The sequence below is a fragment of the Aegilops tauschii genome, chromosome 3 (assembly GCF_002575655.3).
Source record: "Aegilops tauschii subsp. strangulata cultivar AL8/78 chromosome 3, Aet v6.0, whole genome shotgun sequence".
Lineage (NCBI taxonomy): Eukaryota > Viridiplantae > Streptophyta > Magnoliopsida > Poales > Poaceae > Aegilops > Aegilops tauschii.
This window is the reverse complement of record NC_053037.3, coordinates 442,873,845-442,892,026: the sequence shown is the minus strand read 5'-3', so window position 1 is coordinate 442,892,026 and position 18,182 is coordinate 442,873,845. Positions and strand designations below refer to the sequence as shown.

At 48.0% G+C, this 18,182-nt stretch overlaps 1 protein-coding gene and 1 pseudogene across 1 annotated transcript; one reads left to right on the top strand and one right to left on the bottom strand.

Moving 5' to 3' along the window:
• Window positions 1-10,050: 10,050 nt before the first annotated feature.
• LOC109749558 (uncharacterized) lies at window positions 10,051-12,782 on the top strand. Its single transcript, XM_073511934.1, has 8 exons — window positions 10,051-10,263; window positions 10,348-10,494; window positions 10,876-10,993; window positions 11,041-11,364; window positions 11,461-11,654; window positions 11,730-11,882; window positions 12,016-12,153; window positions 12,771-12,782. Exons 1-8 carry the CDS (start codon window positions 10,051-10,053, stop codon window positions 12,780-12,782), a joined length of 1,299 nt encoding a protein of 432 aa, XP_073368035.1.
• A 1,075-nt stretch (window positions 12,783-13,857) lies between these two features.
• On the bottom strand, window positions 13,858-17,346 carry LOC141043018 (uncharacterized; annotated as a pseudogene).
• Window positions 17,347-18,182: the final 836 nt, after the last annotated feature.

Here is an 18,182-nt window from a genome sequence, read left to right as displayed (position 1 = left end):
GGTGCTCTACATGTCGCAAAGCTAAGTCTAAAGCTCAATCACATGGCCTCTATATGCCACTTCCTATTCCGCATCACCCATGGGAAGGTATTAGTATGGACTTTTTACTTGGTTTGCCTAGAACTAGAAATGGCAAAGATTTTGTGTTTGTTGTTGTGGACCGATTCTCTAAAATGGCGCATTTCATCCCATGCAACAAGATAGACGATGCTTCACATGTTGCAAATCTCTTTTGTAGGGAAATATTGTGTCTCCATGGAGTACCCAAGACTATTGTCTCGGACTGCAACGTCAAATTCCTAAGCTACTTTTGGAAGACTCTGCGCCAAGCTCGGAATCAGGCTTTTGTTCTCTTCGGCATACCATCCTCAAACCGAACGGAGGTCACGAACCAGACGCTCTCCACTCTACTACGCATGCTGATCAATAAGAACATCAAGGAGTGGGAGGAGTGTCTACCCATCGCCGAGTACACCTACAACCGTGCAAGACATAAGACTACCGGCAAGTCCCCCTTCGAGGTCGTCTACGGTTTCAACCCGTTGTCCCTATTGGACATTCTTCCTCTACCACTACAAGAGCGCATCAACATGGACGCGGGTGCACGAGTGACCTACCTCAACAAGATGCATGAAGATACAAGGCACACCATCGAGTGCCAAGTACAACGACTCGCGACCAAGCTCAACATCAACAAGCACCCCATGATATTCAACATCGGAGATCTTGTTTGGCTACAGCTTCGCAAGGAACGCTTCCCCAACGAACGCAAGTCCAAGTTCTACCTCGAGTCGACGGACCCTTCAAGGTGCTAGCACGCTACAACAACAACGCCTACAAGATTGACTTACCACGCGCCAAGTACTCCGTGAGTGATATCTTCAACATCAAAGATCTCTCTCCCTACCATGGTGATGAGGATTTCAATCCGAGGTCGGATCTTTTCCAAGGGGGGGGGGATGATGCGGAGCATCCTATGGTCATCCCCATGGACCTACCATCGTCTCATCAAGTGCCAAGAGGACCAATGACACGAGCACAAGCTAGAGCTCTCGAGACCGACGTGACTTCCTTCCTTGGTGATATTCCATATGATCCACTCGAGACATGGTTACTACCTAAGTCCGGAATGTTGTGCATGATCAGGTACCAAGAAGGCCCTCCCGAAGATGCACGTGAAGACGGACAAGTCCCCAAGTTCACGGATGAAGAGGAACGATGGATGGAACCGGAGAAGTCTCCAGAACCCGGACATCCGGCCCCAAGCCCCGGACATCCGGCCCCTGGAGCATCTACCACAACCACCGCCCAGCCCAAGCTACATGGCCCGGACATCCGGCCTGATCCCAGCCCGGACATCCGGCCTCAGCCCGAAAATCCGACGTCCTTCATAGAACACCCCCGAAGCTGGACAACACCAGTCCGGACATCCGGCAAAGGGCCCGGACATCCGGCTCTTCCCGAGCCGCTGGACATCCGGCCTTCATCCCGAAAATCCGGACACCGCCTATCCAGAGAGCACCGAGACCAGCCCCGCCAGCCCGGACATCCGACTCCTCACGAAGGCCCGGACATCCGGCCCGACGCCCGGACATCCGGCTCTGCCTGTCTGCGCACAGTGAAGGACCGAGGCCCATGTACCCATTCGCCCACTTAGACTATATATACTCGTCCTCCTCCTCCCTCTTTCTAGGGTTAGCAAAGGATTAGCTCATTTTATGTGTGAGAGCTTTGCTCATCCACTTGGTACCTTCTCCTCGGAGCTCACGACCTCTTCGGAGAAGATCCCCCAAGCGGATTCAAGACCCCATCTCGGGAAGACCCTCAAGACCTCCACACGGAGAAGAACTTGCTACTTGTATCGTCCTTTGTTGATCGTGGTCGTGTATCTCTTTGTGTTTCAAGGATCTAGCACATGTGTAATCGAATCTTGCTGGTTTGAGTGATTCCTCTCGTGTTTTCCCTCGTGTTCTTCATAGGATCCGCTCCAATCGTGAAAGATCGGCCCCTAGGGTTCCACCCTACATCACAACCCCACCCTGGAGTATGTTAGAGGAGTTAAGGCCCAAATGCATACACTTAAAATTTTGTATATACACTCATCCCTATAAACGAATGCACGCACGCTTTATCCCTCATCCCTATAAACAGATGCACGCACACTTTATCCCTATTAGCACCTCCTAAATACTAAGTCGGTTAGACCTAAGATTGATGAAGTCACACATGTGTCTGGTTGTTGATGCGCACATAGCTATATCACTTAAAGAATAAAGACATTAAATCCTAGGATAAATTGAGAAAAATGCAGGCACCAATACAAGTATGTGACTTGTACCCGGGTGGATAGGTTCCACCACAAGATTAGTTTGCAATAACCTTGAATATATCATAATCCATTGCAATGTCACCAAATATGTTAGGAGGGTGTGAACCTTTGTGGTTGGATAGTTAGGATGACAATGTTATCCCCTGCCCATCAGAGTTCAAGTCTCAGACTTGACATTGGTGCTCGCATTTTCCTCAATTTATTTCAGGCCTTCCGACGATGTGCAATCAATGGGAGGAAACGTTCCCCTCGACTACGAAGGCGTCTGTGGCGATTCATCAATGTCAAGATGATGTGCCGACTCAGTCTCTCGAAGGTGCTTATATAGGTAGGATGTGCGTGTGTGCGTTTATAGGGGTGAGTGTATGTGTGTATGTATGAGCGTCTGTGTGTATACTGTTTAAAAAATATGCCAGGAGGATATATATTCTAAATATGTTTAACCAACTATTATATGTCGGGACGGGTTAAACGGAACTCCGGCGTAGATTCCTGTCAGCTCCTCGGAGCAGCGAGGTTAGAGTTTCTCGTCGTGCGTACGCAACGGCGAAATTTGGTGTCAGGTTCTTCAGATCGATTGAAGGATTCAATAGCCACGTCTACGGCTCCCGAACGCTGATCCTTAGAGGCGCGTGCACGAAGACTTTCTGGCTGTCATCGACAAGGTCATGCCGGCTCTGTATGGGAGGCACGACTGTGGCGCGTTCTGTCGGCGGCAATGGTCGCTCGCTTGTCCATTAACCTCGATGTAATTTCTATTATGTTTGGGGTGCTTTGTACTTTCGATGAATCTTTATAATAGATCTGATATTTTTGAAAAAAAAAACCATTACGTCCTATACCTCAAACGGAAAAATGAAAACTACTGCCTCTGATATAAAACGTAGGAGTCCTTTTCGAATTATGCTATCCAAACATTTTTGTTTGACCCTGCTCCCTGCATCTAAAATAGCTGGTTTATAACACTAGACTCTGCATCTAAATTACCTTTGCATGAGGAACCATGTTTGCACGGAAATTAGTGACAAAGTGCTATTTTGAAGACGATGTGGATATCATAATATGACAAAGTAGTAATTTGAACTGGAAAAACACACTGCAATCACATGAAGCTGCCATCCAAAGGAGTCAAGGGAGAGGAAGAAAATGTATCCAACTCCATGCCTCTTGAGTCTTCACCCCAAAGCCCAAATTGCACACCACAAAAATCACATATGCTGGGCTGCTAGCCAGCCGTATCACAGAATCGCTAGGTGCCAGCTGATGCAGAGCAGCTTACAGCAGCATGGGCGCCGCGGCGAGCAGTGTGGAGCCGACGCACGCCGCCCAGGTGCCGCTGCTCAGGCTACCCGGGCTGCCGCCGCTGCTGCTGTTGCTGCTGCTTCGGGCGCCGCCGCCTGCGGCTCGGAACCTTCCTTCCGTGACGTCCGTGAGGCTCGCCAAGGAGAGCAGGACGAGGAGGAGCGCGCACAGAGGCAAGAAGCTTCTCATCTTGTGATCTTCAAGGTATCCAGGCCAGCGCAGGCAGCTTGTAGGTTTGGTGTGTGGTTGCTGTCGCCTCCAACTCCGATGCTGTGGGTGTGGGCAGCTGCTCTGCTCATGGATCTTTATGCCTGGTCCAGAGTTGACCCGGCAAGATCTGTTGACTAGTGGTACTACACGTCATGGGTCCACAGCCAAGAGAGCATAGTACTAAATATTTGAACAGTTTGGCTAAGCACTTCTTCTTCGGTACAACCCCTAAATACAACAACGGCTAAGATCGCTCCGTACCCCTTCGTTAAAAAGGTAGGATCGTCTCATCACAAAAAAAGCCCCCGCCCACGCGACGGGGCTGTACCGCCCACGCGACGAGGCTATACCCGTGCCAGGTCCTGTACGGCGACTGCCCCGTACATGCGCCCGCCCGTCTACGTACGTGTCGGGCCGTCTACGTATGAAGGAAAAAAACACGACGCGACCTGTCGAGGTGTACGTACGACGATGTCCAGTCGTGGTCAAGGAAAAAAAGAAAAATACGACGACCTGTCGACGGACAGTTGCGTGGCGTCAGTCAACACGACGCGACCTATCGAGGGAGGTTGCGTGGCGTCGTGGCGTCGGTCAAGCGACGGTTCCCGAGGCGGCCGCCGCCCCGATGCGCCATTAGGGCCGGCGTTAAGCCGGTGCGTCGGTCACCTACCGCCGCCCCGCCCGTCCTTAAAACACTCCATCTCCCGTCTGCCTCCCCCACCCCCACTCGCCTCACCCACCGACGCCTTCCACCAGACGCGCCCTCACTCCACCGACGACGTGTTCCCATCTCGGTGGCATCCATGGCGTCCGGCGGCAGCGGCGGCACTGACGGCGGTGGCGGCTCGTGGCCGACGAGCCTGGGCACGCCGGAAACCGACGAGCTCATCCGGCTCGGGTTGATGGTGTCGCCGGGCTGCCGTCTGCCGCACGTCTTCCGCATCACCGCCGACGGATACCCGACGAGGGGGCCCGGCGCGACGCCGGATGAGCTCCGCCGGCACGAGGGCGGCCGCTGAAATACCGTCGGCCGTGCTAGGTTCTGGAGGGGGAAAGATTTCTGGAAAGTCGTCGCCCAGGCTCGTCGGGAGACGGTGAAGGGCGGCTCGTCGTCTGCCCCGCGCGGACCCCGCCGTCGCCCTCCGGCGGCCACGCCGTCCCCAAGTTCCTCCCGCCGTCCGGTACCCATGCTCGCCGGGCCCCCGCCCCTCACGCCGTCGAGATCCCGCCGGAGCAGTTCGCGCTGCGCGAGGACGGCGACCCCGACGACTGCCCCGGCTACCTCATCGCCCTACGGGCGTCGCAGGCAGAAGCGGCGGCCGCGGCGGAGGCCAGAGAGGCCGCCGAGCTGCAGGCGGCACTGGACGCCGCGGCGGCTATGGCGGTGGCAACAGAGGCCGCTGATGTGCAGGCGGCGTTGGATGCGGCGGCGGCTATGGGTGCGGTGCAGGCGCCGGCGCAGGCGGATCCGGTGGAGGACGACGTCGTCGACTGGGACGACGCCGCCAAGAGCAGCGACGATGACGGCAGTGACGGTGGTGCGGGCAAGATCGGGGACCTTGCTGCCTCCGACGACGAGTAGATTAGGTTTAAATTAGGTCCTCTTATGTTTAATTAATTTAGATTAGGCCCTCTAATGTTTAATTAAGTTTCGTTATGTTCAAATGTAAAATGAACCGTTTGTCGTAAGGTTTAATGAACTATCCTTATGTTCGAATGAATTTTAAACTTATGTTCGAATGAATTTTAGATGAAAATTATTATAAAATATTTGGGAAATGCTTTTTGAATTTTGAATCATTTTGTAAAATAAAAGTTAGCCAAAAGAAATTAAAACATATCCGATTCTGTTGAAGGCTCTCCCGCCGCCATTAAAATACTACAGCAACACACACCTTTTATCTGTGTCGATAGATTCGTCACCGTCATCATTAGGGCATATGCTATAGCTAATGCTAGTTCGAGTCATATCGATAAGGCTATTTTGGGCTACGATCGGTCGTGCTACAAACTAGACGATACCCAAATCATGTTACTGCTAGCTAGTTTGATCTGAATCTGATGAGCATATTTCAATCCTTGGACGGCAAGGTACCTACTTCTCTATGTTTCAAAATTCATTCTTAGCCAAAAGAAATTAAAATTTTAAAGTTTGCCGGTAAAATTGAAACAAAAGTAAAAATAATATACAAGAAAAGAAGAGGAAAAAAACAAAATTCGAGTGGGGAAATCGTAAATTATTTTGGAAAGATTAGTATGAAATAACTTTGATTAATAACAGTGTTTTGGGACTGTAGGCGGCAAAATTCTGTAGGAAAAAAATGGCGGATGCGAAGGAGAGACGTGCGCCCGAGGGTCCTGTCCGCCCATACCGAAACCACCCCCTTCCACACCAAGTACCTGCACGGTTTCACGGAATGCACCCAAATTTTGGCAGCGCGTGTGAGGCCCCATCCGGGCACCCCACGCCAAAAATGAACGAAATCCGACAACGAACGCACGTTGCGTCACGTCCGGGCAGTATTTTAGGGGATTTTGGCCCGGAAAACCGTAGAAATTACATAGAGCCTCAAAACGCGACAAATTTTTGCGTGCGTGCCCTGCATGGTCACTGTAGCACGGGAAAAAACTGGGCCCGTTTGGCGGATGCGAAGGAGAGACGTGCGCCCGAGGGTCCCCTCCGCCCATACCGAAACTACCCCCTTCCACACGAAGTACCTGAGCGGTTTCACGGAATGCACCCAACTTTTGACAGCACGTGTGGGGCCCCACCCGGGCACCCCACGCCAAAAATGAACTAAATCCGACAACGAACGCACGTTGCGTCACATCCGGGCAGTATTTTAGGGGTTTTCGGCCCGAAAAATCATAGAAATTACATAGAGCCTCGAAACGCGACAAATTTTTGCGTGCGTGCCCTGCATGGTCACTTTAGCAAGTGGAAAAATATGGGCCCATCTGTAGGATGCGAAGGAGAGACGTGTGCCCGAGGGTCCCGTCCGCCCATACCGAAACCGCCCCTTCCACACCAAGTACCTGAGCGGTTTCACGGAATGCACCCAACTTTTGGCAGCGCGTGTGGGGCCCCACCCGGGCACCCCACGCCAAAAATGAACGAAATCCGACAACGAACACACGTTGCGTCACGTCCGGGCAGTATTTTAGGGGTTTTCGATCCGGAAAATCGTAGAAATTACATAGAGCCTCGAAACGCGACAAATTTTTGCGTGCGTGCTCTGCATGGTCAGTGTAGCACGTGGAAAAAATGGGCCCGTTTGGCGGATGCGAAGGAGAGACGTGCGACTGAGGGTCCCCTCCGCCCATACCGAAACCATACCCTTCCACACCAAGTACCTGAGCGGTTTCACGGATTGCACCCAACTTTTGGCAGCGTGTGTGGGGCCCCAACCGGGCACCCCACGCCAAAAATGAACGAAATCCGACAACGAACGTACGTTGCGTCACGTCCGGGCAGTATGTTAGGGGTTTTCGGTCCGAAAAATCGTAGAAATCACATAGAGCCTCGAAACGCGACAATTTTTTCGTGCATGCCCTGCATGGTCACTGTAGCACGTGGAAAAAAGGGCCCGGTTGGCGGATGCGAAGGAGAGACGTGCGCCCGAGGGTCCCCTCCGCCCATACCGAAACCACCCCCTTCCACACCAAGTACCTGAGCGGTTTCACGGAATGCACCCAACTTTTGGCAGCGCGTGTGGGGCCCCACCCGGGCACCCCACGCCAAAAATGAACTAAATCCGACAACGAACGCACGTTGCGTCACATCCGGGCAGTATTTTAGGGGTTTTTGGCCCGGAAAATCGTAGAAATTACATAGAGCCTCGAAACGCGACAAATTTTTGCGTGCGTGCCCTGCACGGTCACCGTAGCACGTGGAAAAAAATGGGCCCGTTTGGCGGATGCGAAGGAGAGACGTGCGCCCGAGGGTCCCGTCCGCCCATACCGAAACCACCCCCTTCCACACCAAGTACCTGAGCGGTTTCACGGAATGCACCCAACTTTTGGCAGCGCGTGTGGGGCCCCACCCGGGCACCCCACGCCAAAAATGAATGAAATATGACAACAAACGCACGTTGCGTCACGTCCGGGCAGTATTTTAGGGGTTTTCTGTCCGGAAAATCGGAGAAATTACATAGAGCTTCGAAACGCGACAAACTTTTGCGTGCGTGCCCTGCATGGTCACTTTAGCACGTGAAAAAAATGGACCCGTTTGGCGGATGCGAAGGAGAGACGTGCGCCCGAGGGTCCCCTCCGCCCATACTGAAACCACCCCCTTCCACACCAAGTACCTGAGCGGTTTCACGTAATGCACCCAACTTTTGGCAGCGCGTGTGGGGCCCCACCCGGGCACCCCACGCCAAAAATGAACGAAATCCGACAACGAACGCACGTTGCGGCACGTCCGGGCAGTATTTTAGGGGTTTTCGGCCCGGAAAATCGTAGAAATTATATAGAGCCTCGAAACGCGACAATTTTTTGCGTGCGTGCCCTGCATGGTCACTTTAGCGCGTGGAAAAAAATGGGCCCGTTTGGCGGATGCGAAGGAGAGACGTGCGCCCGAGGGTCCCGTCCGCCCATACCGAAACCACCCCCTTCCACACCAAGTACGTGAGCGGTTTCACAGAATGCACCCAACTTTTGGCAGCGCGTGTGGGGCCCCACCCGGGAACCCCACGCCAAAAATGAACGAAATCCAACAACGAATGCACGTTGCGTCACGTCCGGGCAGTATTTTAGTGGTTTTCGGTCCGGAAAATCGTAGCAATTACATAGAGCCTCGAAACGCGACAAATTTTTGCGTGCGTGCCCTGCATGGTCACTGTAGCACATGGAAAAAAATGGGCCCGTTTGGCGGATGCGATGGAGAGACGTGCGCCCGAGGGTCCCCTCTGCCCATGCCGAAACCACCCCCTTCGACACCAAGTACCTGAGCGGTTTCACGGAATGCACCCAACTTTTGGCAGCGCATGTGGGGCCCCACCCGGGCACCCCACGCCAAAAATGAACGAAATCCGACAATGAACGCACATTGCGTCACGTCCGGGCAATATTTTAGGGGGTTTTCGGTCCGGAAAATCGTAGAAATTACATAGAGCCTCGAAACGCGACAAATTTTTGCGTGCGTGCCCTGCATGGTCACTGTAGCACATGAAAAAAAATGGGCCCGTTTGGCGGATGCGAAGGAGAGATGCAATGACTGTATTGACCCTACATCTCCTCGAGATAGAGTTAATTACAGACAGACGCTTATTAAAATTGAATTAGAAAATCTCGACCGGTGTAGGACTAAAGCACGACCGACGGTTATATCACGTCGGGTGGGTATTGATTGCAAACTGATCACCGCGGGCCCGACGCAGTAAATATCTCCACGAGCCGTCGCTATCTGAGGGAATATTCCCGACAATCTCGGACGTCGGTGCCCAATCACGTCGTGCGTGCCCTTTCCACCTCGTACGTGTCGACGACGCGCCCGATCTGATCCCGCCCGCCGTCACCCCACACTGGTCGCCATCGACGCCCGCCGTCACCCGCATTGGTCGCCGTCAGTGCCCGCCGTCGCCCGAACTGGTCGCCTTTAGCGCCCGTCGTTACGCACACTGGTCGCCGTTAGCGCACGCCGTCACCCGCACTGCTCGCCGTCAGCGCCCGCCGCCGCCCACACTGGTCGCCGTCAGATAGGTATATCTTGGAATATGTTTCATTGTAATATAACATCTCAGCTGCATGCAACGTCACATAGATATTATTATATGCAGTATGGACATCGGTGGCATGATTGCATGTTCCGTAGAAAAGTGGGTTAGTCTTGTTAATAAGTTGACACCAAGTCAGCGATTCACATTTTACGAAACGGAGATGGAGGGCATGTTACGAATACCTTCGGTGAAGATGCGTGATAATTTGCTTGCGCTTATGATTCAAGGTTTCAACCCAAGTACTAAAAAATTCATGGTACAAGAGGCAGCCGGAAAGAAAGGGTTGATTTCACTAAGGCTTGATGATGTGTTCGCTATTTTTGGTTTGAAGAACGAAGGAGTGGATGTTTCTAGTTTTTTTAGTATGGACCAAGGGAAAGCAGTAAAGAAAATTCCAGTTAGTTTTGTTAACAAAAAGACTGGTAAAATCTTGATTGATGATCTCATTCAGAAGATTGTGAGAAATAAAATGCGGATGATGAATTTGTTCGGATGGCGTTTCTCGTCCTGTTAGGGACTATAATTGCACCGGTGTCTGATGAGTACATACCAAAGAATTATTATGCGCTAGTGCAAGATGTCAGGTCGATAAAAAAGTTCAACTGGAACGCATTCACTTTGCGGTTTTGTTTGTCGGAGATTGGTATGGTCTTGCAGCCCGGCCGTGTTAGGGAATGGCCACGTGGCAACCTAGCACTTATGGAGGTATGATATATTTCTTAAGTTGAACATTTGTATTATGTAATAATAGTGTAACATGTGATAAGTGATTGTTTTTTTGTTTTGCAGTATCTATATTGGGAGAAGGTGCAGCCAATCACCGGTCCGCAGTATGATCCGTTAGCGCTGTTGAGCCCCTTGATGAGGAACTGGACAGAAGAGGCATCGGAGAAAAGGGACAAGTACGACTTCCAATATGGTCGTGGTGTTGGGATGGCAATACGTGCAATTTATTTTTTTCATTTAAATTCTGCAATTAATTAAATTTGAATGTATGATTCTTTATGTTGTAGATCGATGACACCATTACTGAAGAGTACCGACTAAACAAAATTAGAGTGGAACAAGCTGAAAAGAACAAGAAATCCAGTACGAAAAAGTCTAACATTACATGAAGGAGAAAAGGTGTGAGTACATCTGAGGCTTCCGCTAGTCAGAACCCTATTATGGATCGGATTATGACTGAGCTGAAGCACATTCGTAAGGACATGCTTCGTTTGCCAGAGCTATGCGCATAGGTACAAGTTTCGGTTTTTTGCCGTTCACTTTGTTTTTTGATGTGTCACCTAACTAACTACAACTTATTTGTAATCACAGAGGATGATAGAGAAATTGAACAAAAGCGGTGTCTTCTACAAAACCGGTGATAGTGAAAAAGAAGAAGAGAATGAGTATGGTGATAATAGTGAATCTAGAAACTATGGTGGAGACCCTCGTAAAGAATTTGTATATCAACGTGATATGGACAATTTAAAACACCAGCCAAAAAGAATGTGCAAGAGGATGATGAAGATGATCTTAATGATTCTCAAGAAAAGAGACCTTATTATTGCACACCTGACTATTTGGATAGTTTCAAGGGTGATAAAGATGATCCTATCGAAGTTCCTAAGGTATCGGATGAGAAATCCGTTACATCTTTAGGAACAGACGAAATCGCATCACGTGGATCAGTCGGTTCTATTGAACAAGATGAGGTACCGGAGGAGGTTGTTGGGAAACGGAAGCGCAAGGTATCAAACCTTGTGAAGTCTCCTTATGTGCCTATTATACCGACTAAGCGTGCAAAACGTTCTGCAAAAGCAAGTGAGTTTCATTAATTTTCAGGCTGTTCTAATTGACTTTGCGCTGAACTTACTACTTATCATTTATTTAGTAACATATTAGAGTTATGTGCTGCAGAACTATTTGAGAAAGAAGTATTTCAAAACTCTAGTGATGAATACGATGTGGTGAAAGCGTCTGTTAAGTTTGTCTGTGCTTATGAGCATTCAGAAAAACATAGAAAGAAGGAAATATTCAATGATGGCATGCGCGAAGGTCTTAGTGCAGAGAGGGCTTGTTGCATTCTTAACCATCAATGGATAACCGGTGATGTAAGTTATTGTTGTGTTTTATATTACCGTTCACTGCAAATTGGAATTGTTATACATCTTTCAAATTATTTTCAGGTTATCAATGCTTATTCGTCGTATCTTTTGGGAGTTGTTGGTGACGATCGTCATATAATGCCGACCTGGCTGGTCAATTGGTTACTAGAATTTAGACCAGACACCGAGCCAAGAAAAAATGAGAACGAAGTTATGGCAAAGAAGAATGGACCCGTGAATAGATGCACCGATGAGTATTTTAAAAAAAGATAAGGTAAGTTTGACTCGCTTAATAATGTATGCATTTACGGGTTTTAAATAATAAAACAATATGTGTTGATTACATAGTATATTTGTTATGATGCAGACTTATATTCCTCTTAATAAGGGAAATACCCACTGGGTTTCGGTCGTCATGCATCGCCCGAAGGAAGAGTTTCAGGTTCTTGATTCTTTGATGGGACGCGAACTTGACAGTGAAGTTAAAGTCAAAGTTGAGGAGCTGGTATGGTTTAAATTTACATGGGCATATCGAAACTATCAGTTCGTAATTTAACTATCTTAAATCCTTTGCGTGCTATCATTCATATGAACAGAGAAAACAACTTGGATATGACATACGTGATGCGAATGCGAGCGGTGCTGTGAATTATCCGGATGTGTCTACCTGGCCTATTAAAACGTATAATATGACACAACAGGAAGATGGGTGCGTATATACTTTCACATTATTTTAATATCTTGTCTGAAATGCGAACTTATCAATCATTGTTTGTATGGACCAGAAATTCATGTGGATTATTTGTCCTTCGATGCTTTCAATACTGGGACGATGACAAATGGAGAAGCCGTATTTCGCAGGTATGGTTTTATTTCAAATGCTTATATTTAATTGAATTCATTATGTGATACAATTCGCATTGGACTAATATGAAGTTGTAACAGGGGTCAATTGATAATTCGAGGGACATAAGGATTGCGCAGCTTATTTTTTCAGAGAGAAATATGTCAACGATGTGAAAGACAAAGTAACCCGGCTTGCAAAGAAGAAATAAATGCGGCAAAATTAATGTAACAGAAAATTTTGTATGCTCAAATGATGTTTTCATCTATTTTGATTAGGATATTTTGTGATGAAGAAGACACTACTTGTTTGAATATTTAAGTTGAGAATGACATTTGGATTATTATTTTGTCTTCATGTTGTCGTCTATAATTTTCAATTACGCATATTCATACTTCTCCCGTCGTCTACTTGTTTGAATAAAACAGATGTTAAAAAATGCTTCTGCCATCGTCTACTTGTGTGACTTAAACAGTCCATGTTTATATAATGTTAAAAAAATGCCCGCCCGGTGAATATTTCTCCCGTCGTCTACTTGTTTGAATAAAACAGTTGTTAAAAAACGCTTCTGCCGTCGTCTACTTGTGTGACTTAAACAGTCCATGGTTATATAATGTTAAAAAAATGTGCGCTCGATGAATACCTTTGCACGTCGGCACGTCGGCAAACGGGCCAACAAGGCAGCCAAGACGGCCCAGTTACTGTCGAGTTAATAGAGAAGTTCAACAGCAATGCCGACATTCCGTATATAAGCCGGTCGATGCGCCGTTCGGCATGCGAGGTGGGACTAAATGTTCCATCGCCGCCGCCGTGTCGGGAGCGACGCGCGTGACCGCGTGGGCCGGCCCAATAACACTTTACAGCCGGACAGACGACGGCCCAAGTACCCCGCGGGGCGATGGGAAATGTTTACTCCCACCTCGCCTGACGGAGCGAGCGAAGACCTGCTTATATACCCGGCGGCACAGAGGCAGTCGAACTCCTTTGATTAACTCGCTATGCTACCGCCGTCCGACGCTGCCCTGTGGGACAGTGCCGTCGGTCCAGTCTGTGTAATGTCAGACCGGCCGGCGCACTTGTCGGGCTGTTTTTTTTAAAGCTAAAAATGACGGTGTTATAAGCGACGGCGACAGTGCAGAAAAACAACAGTAAACAACGACGGCACTACAGTGCATAATGAACACATCAAAATAAACAGAGTAAAAATACTTCTTGCATAACATAGTCTATCATCAACAAATACTTATGTGGGTATCTTAGCAAATAGTCTGACATCAACAAAGTAAAATAAGTCTCATATACCATAATCTAACAATTAAGAAAGATCTCATAGATAGAAGCAATCCATCAAAAAACTGTCTTCCATCAAAGGGCGAAGCAATCTTCCATACTCCACAATTCAAGCAAAGTTCCTACATACCAAAATAGTAAGATATGTGTTAATTCACAATAAACAAATAAATTTGGTTTGAACAATAAGATTTGCATGAACATACGAAAATCATACTTAGGATTTTGAGGGCACGTGGACTTATAATGACCCGTAAGACCGCACTGGCCACATTGACGTTTGCTTTTCTCATCAAAAGCTTTAGGTCGCCCATTTTTAGTGACATCAGGACCATCCTTACCGCGGCCTTTAACATTCTGTTTTGGTGCGCCTTTGGTGTTAACTTTTGCAGGATCACAAACCAGAACATGATCTTGATTAGGCTCAAATGCATCGCCGTTCACAAACTTTTTCTCCGCACCAGGCTCATCCTCCTCAGTGTAATCATTATCTATAATGTCCCTCAGAGCCGCCTTCAACTTGTCGAATAAAAATGGTTTATGGCATGCTTTATGAGTTGCTTCGGCAGATAAGATAGTCAACTCGTTGTACCTAGCTCTGTCCCCTGCACCTGCCCATCCCCACGCAAACAGATCGCTAGTGCGCTTCACGGGAAGTCCACCCCTTGCAACTTGGCTCCACCTCCGCAGTACTAAACACTTAGGTATCTCACGTAAGCTTAGCTGAATCAGAACGTGAAGAATATGTTTGCAAGGAAGTCCTTTGCGATCCATACTTCTGCAACTGCACTTCACGGTTTCTTCGGAGTTACCTAGGGTGTAGTCCACAGTGAATCTGATGTCCCTATTTTCCTTCCATGTCAGAATGAATCTGTGAGTGTCTGCTCCTCTCAGTCTCTCAAGGACCTCAAGCTCCCGTGCCTTCTTCATATCTTCCTGTAAGATATAAAAGTTTATCGTAGTGAACTCACGGGCAGCTGATTTCTCAATATCTTTACACTCGTCCAATACTGGTACTGGGACTGTCTGTGAGTTTGTGTAATCGTATGCGCCTCGTTCTCACGGAGACGAACTATGCAGTTCTCATAGTGGACAATCATATCAACAATAGTCATACCGGAGTCTAGATGCAAGTGAAGGCATGAATTCAGACTCTCACTTCGCTGGTTACTTCGCATACCTAGGAAAAACCCACCAGACAGATATGATGCAGCCCAAAGCCTTTTCTTCTTGTACATCCTACGTAATCATGTCTTTGTTTTATCCGACTGCCATTTGGCGGTAAACGTTGCCCATCTCTCCTCAAATACTTTTTTTGAAGTGGCATAATAAAGTAGAGACCTAAACTCCTTTAGAGACTTATGATGAAGGTGTTTCTGCATGTTCTCCTCAATATGCCACGAGCAAAGACGATGCCAAACCTCTGAAAGTACCTTTCTGATGGCCTTAATCATAGCTGCATCTCCATCAGTAATTACTGACCTGGGCCTCTTCTGACAGTGAGCCCTCAAAAACGTCTGAAGCAGCCAGACATATGTATCTTCCGTCTCGTCAGACACAAGAGCACAACCGAATACCGTGGTGCAACGGTGGTTGTTCAGACAGACAAAAGGTATAAATGGCATGCCATACCTATTCATCATGTATGTGTTGTCGAAGACGGTCACATCACCGTAGTCAATATAGTCTCGACGTGATTGAGAATCACACCAGAATAGGTTTTCCGGCCTTCCTTCATCATCGACGGTGTGCTCAAAGAAGAAATCTGGATCCCTCTCTCTTTTGGTCATCATGATCCCAATGGCAGTGTCTGCATCACCTTGTGCAAGCAACTTCATTTTTTCTCTATAACACATGTTATAAAGCTTCTTCCTCCCAAAACCAGCCTTTGCATATGACCCGTACCTACTGACGAGATCATCATAAATCATATGTTTCCTGATTCCAGCACCTGCCATAGTTAAGATCTCAGCTTTCTGATATTCTTTTATCTGATTATGAGACCGAAGAAACGTGACTTCATCCGGTCTAGCTAGAACGTGACTGTGATCATCACTGAAACTGCTGACATACCAAACGTCACGCTCTTTATCAAGTTTCAAAGTTATATGCGTATCACAGAAGCAACGAGTCTCCCCTCTGAGCCTGCGGGTCCTGCCTTCCATTGTACAAAGTTTTGCCTGTCGTTTCCCAGCTCTCGCACACAGATACTTTCTCAAGCGCATAGTTCCCTCAGGACCTTTCGAGTATTTCAGCGAGTCCTTTCTTACGCTGAAACCACGCTCGTAAGCATACTGGTTATAGAAAATGTAAACCTCTCCTAGTGACCTGAACGTCTTCCTCATGACCTTCCAATGCCTGTCCAATGATTCTTGCTGATATTCATCAAATCCGATGTCAAAATTAAACAGATCATCACCAACATGCTCATCCTTCCCGCTTGGACCATCTACATCTCCCCGTAAATTAATGCATGAAACCATGTATGTCAGTTAGTTATTATTTTAATATGTAATGTATGTAAGTTTCAAAACTTACTTTGTTGGAGCTGTCATCATGACATGCATCAACGTGCGATTTGTCACTTTCATCGTCCACAATATTCCTCACAAAGTCTCCGTCCTCATCCATCTAAACACATTTCAAAAAATACATGTAAGCGCTCATATGGTTATTATGTCATTTCTTCTCCTATTTTTTTAAAACATACTCAGAGTGCACTTTCAGCAAATGAATCGTCTATATCCATATCATCATCATCATCGCCATGTCGCTGCATGATGCAAAAAAACATGTAATTGTCCGTGCGGTTTATCATATTTATTGTTTTTATCAACGTTGATCACACTTACATTGCCACTATAAGGTTCATCCAAACTCATGTAGTTCTCCTCAGCAGGTTCATCCATATTCAGTGACGAGGTTCCGTTGTCCTCGCCGTAATCATCGCCATCATAATCGCCCTCCTCCTCTAACTATACATGTTTAAAAAATTCTAAGATCAATCGAACACCGTGTAACATCATCCTTAAAATAATGTGTTCATCAAGCACAACAACGTCTCAAACCAACCTCTTGCACGGCGGCGAGGATGTCAACTGGATCCATTTTGTCCGATGACGAACGCGCTGACGGCATGACGTTGCTGGCCGGCCGAGGCAGGTGTCGACAGCATGAGGACGATGGCCGGTTGTAGCAGGCGGAGTCCGCGGAGGAAGGCGGCGACGAAGATCACGGGTGGGCGGCCATCTGGGCGACGGGAAAGTAATGCGGCGGCAGCGGCAACGGCGCCGGGGCACGCGCGGCGGCCTGTTTGGGCGGCGACCCGGGCGACGGCGACTTCGCGGAGACGGGGGCCGACGTGGAGACGGCGTGGATGCGTTTAGGGTTTAGGGTTACGACGGCGGGCGTCGGCGGCTCCCGTGACGTTTTTTTTTCAATAACTATCGACGCCAACGTGGAGACGTGTGGGCGTACGGCGGCGACGTGCGGGCGTACGGCGGCGACGGGTGCAGGTACGCGGGCGGGCGTACGGGGCGCGACGTACAGCGACGGGTGCGCCATACGCGGGCGGGCGTACGACGTCGCGCGCGGACGTACGGCGTCGGGGTGGGTATTCCTATACCTAATGTGAAATGACCATACTACTCATTATACGTTTTAGGGGGTTGTACCGAAGCACTCCCCTTGGCTAAGTCTCGCACTCGATGTTATATTTGTTTGATCTTGCATGAAGATCTCTGCAAATATTTCTTTTTAGTTTTTCTTCTTCTTCTTCCTACCTACTATATCACTTGATTATTTAAGAGATCTAGCCGCACTCATATTTGAAAGCATGTGCAAAACTGCAAAAAGAAAAAGATTTTTTTTATTACCTCAGTTTTTGAAGAGAATTCATCCTTTCTTCTTTTTTTGGGAAGAATTCTACGTACTTTGCCAGTAGGCTAATTAAAAAAAGGCCAAGGGGAGAGTTTCCTCCTTAACTTTTTCGAACCTAGGTGGCTTGAGTGAAAACAGGACGCACTCGAAATGGCGCTAGGAGGCTCTTTCCCAAGTGCGAGTAGGCTAATTGATTTGGAGATGGATAAGCCCGGAGGTATGATATCTAATTCTTGTGAGACCTCTCCTGCCGTCTAGTGGTAGAAAAGCTTCAAGGCGAGTTGTCGCCGACCCGGGTTCGAGGGTTCACTCTTCTATAAGAATCAGATATGGGCTTCTCTACCTCCATTCGCATTCTCATTATTTTTATATCTAATTCTTATGTTTTCTTCTGTGATGTAACTAGCAATTTGAGTGCCTTCGATTCCTCTAAGATTCCACATGTCATGGTAACATGTTCAAAAAAAATCTGTTCATGTCTGTTTTTATCATGTGAAAGAAAGATGCCCTATAAATCGAAG

What these genes read in the sequence shown, in the direction of transcription:
- LOC109749558 (XM_073511934.1), top strand. Translation starts at nt 10,051, where the DNA reads ATGGCGTTTCTCGTCCTGTTAGGGACTATAATTGCACCGGTGTCTGAT. An exon ending in AAACTATGGTGGAGACCCTC is followed by an intron (nt 10,994 to 11,040) that starts GTAAAGAATTTG and finishes TTAAAACACCAG; the next exon opens with CCAAAAAGAATGTGCAAGAG. An exon ending in ATCAATGGATAACCGGTGAT is followed by an intron (nt 11,655 to 11,729) that starts GTAAGTTATTGT and finishes AATTATTTTCAG; the next exon opens with GTTATCAATGCTTATTCGTC.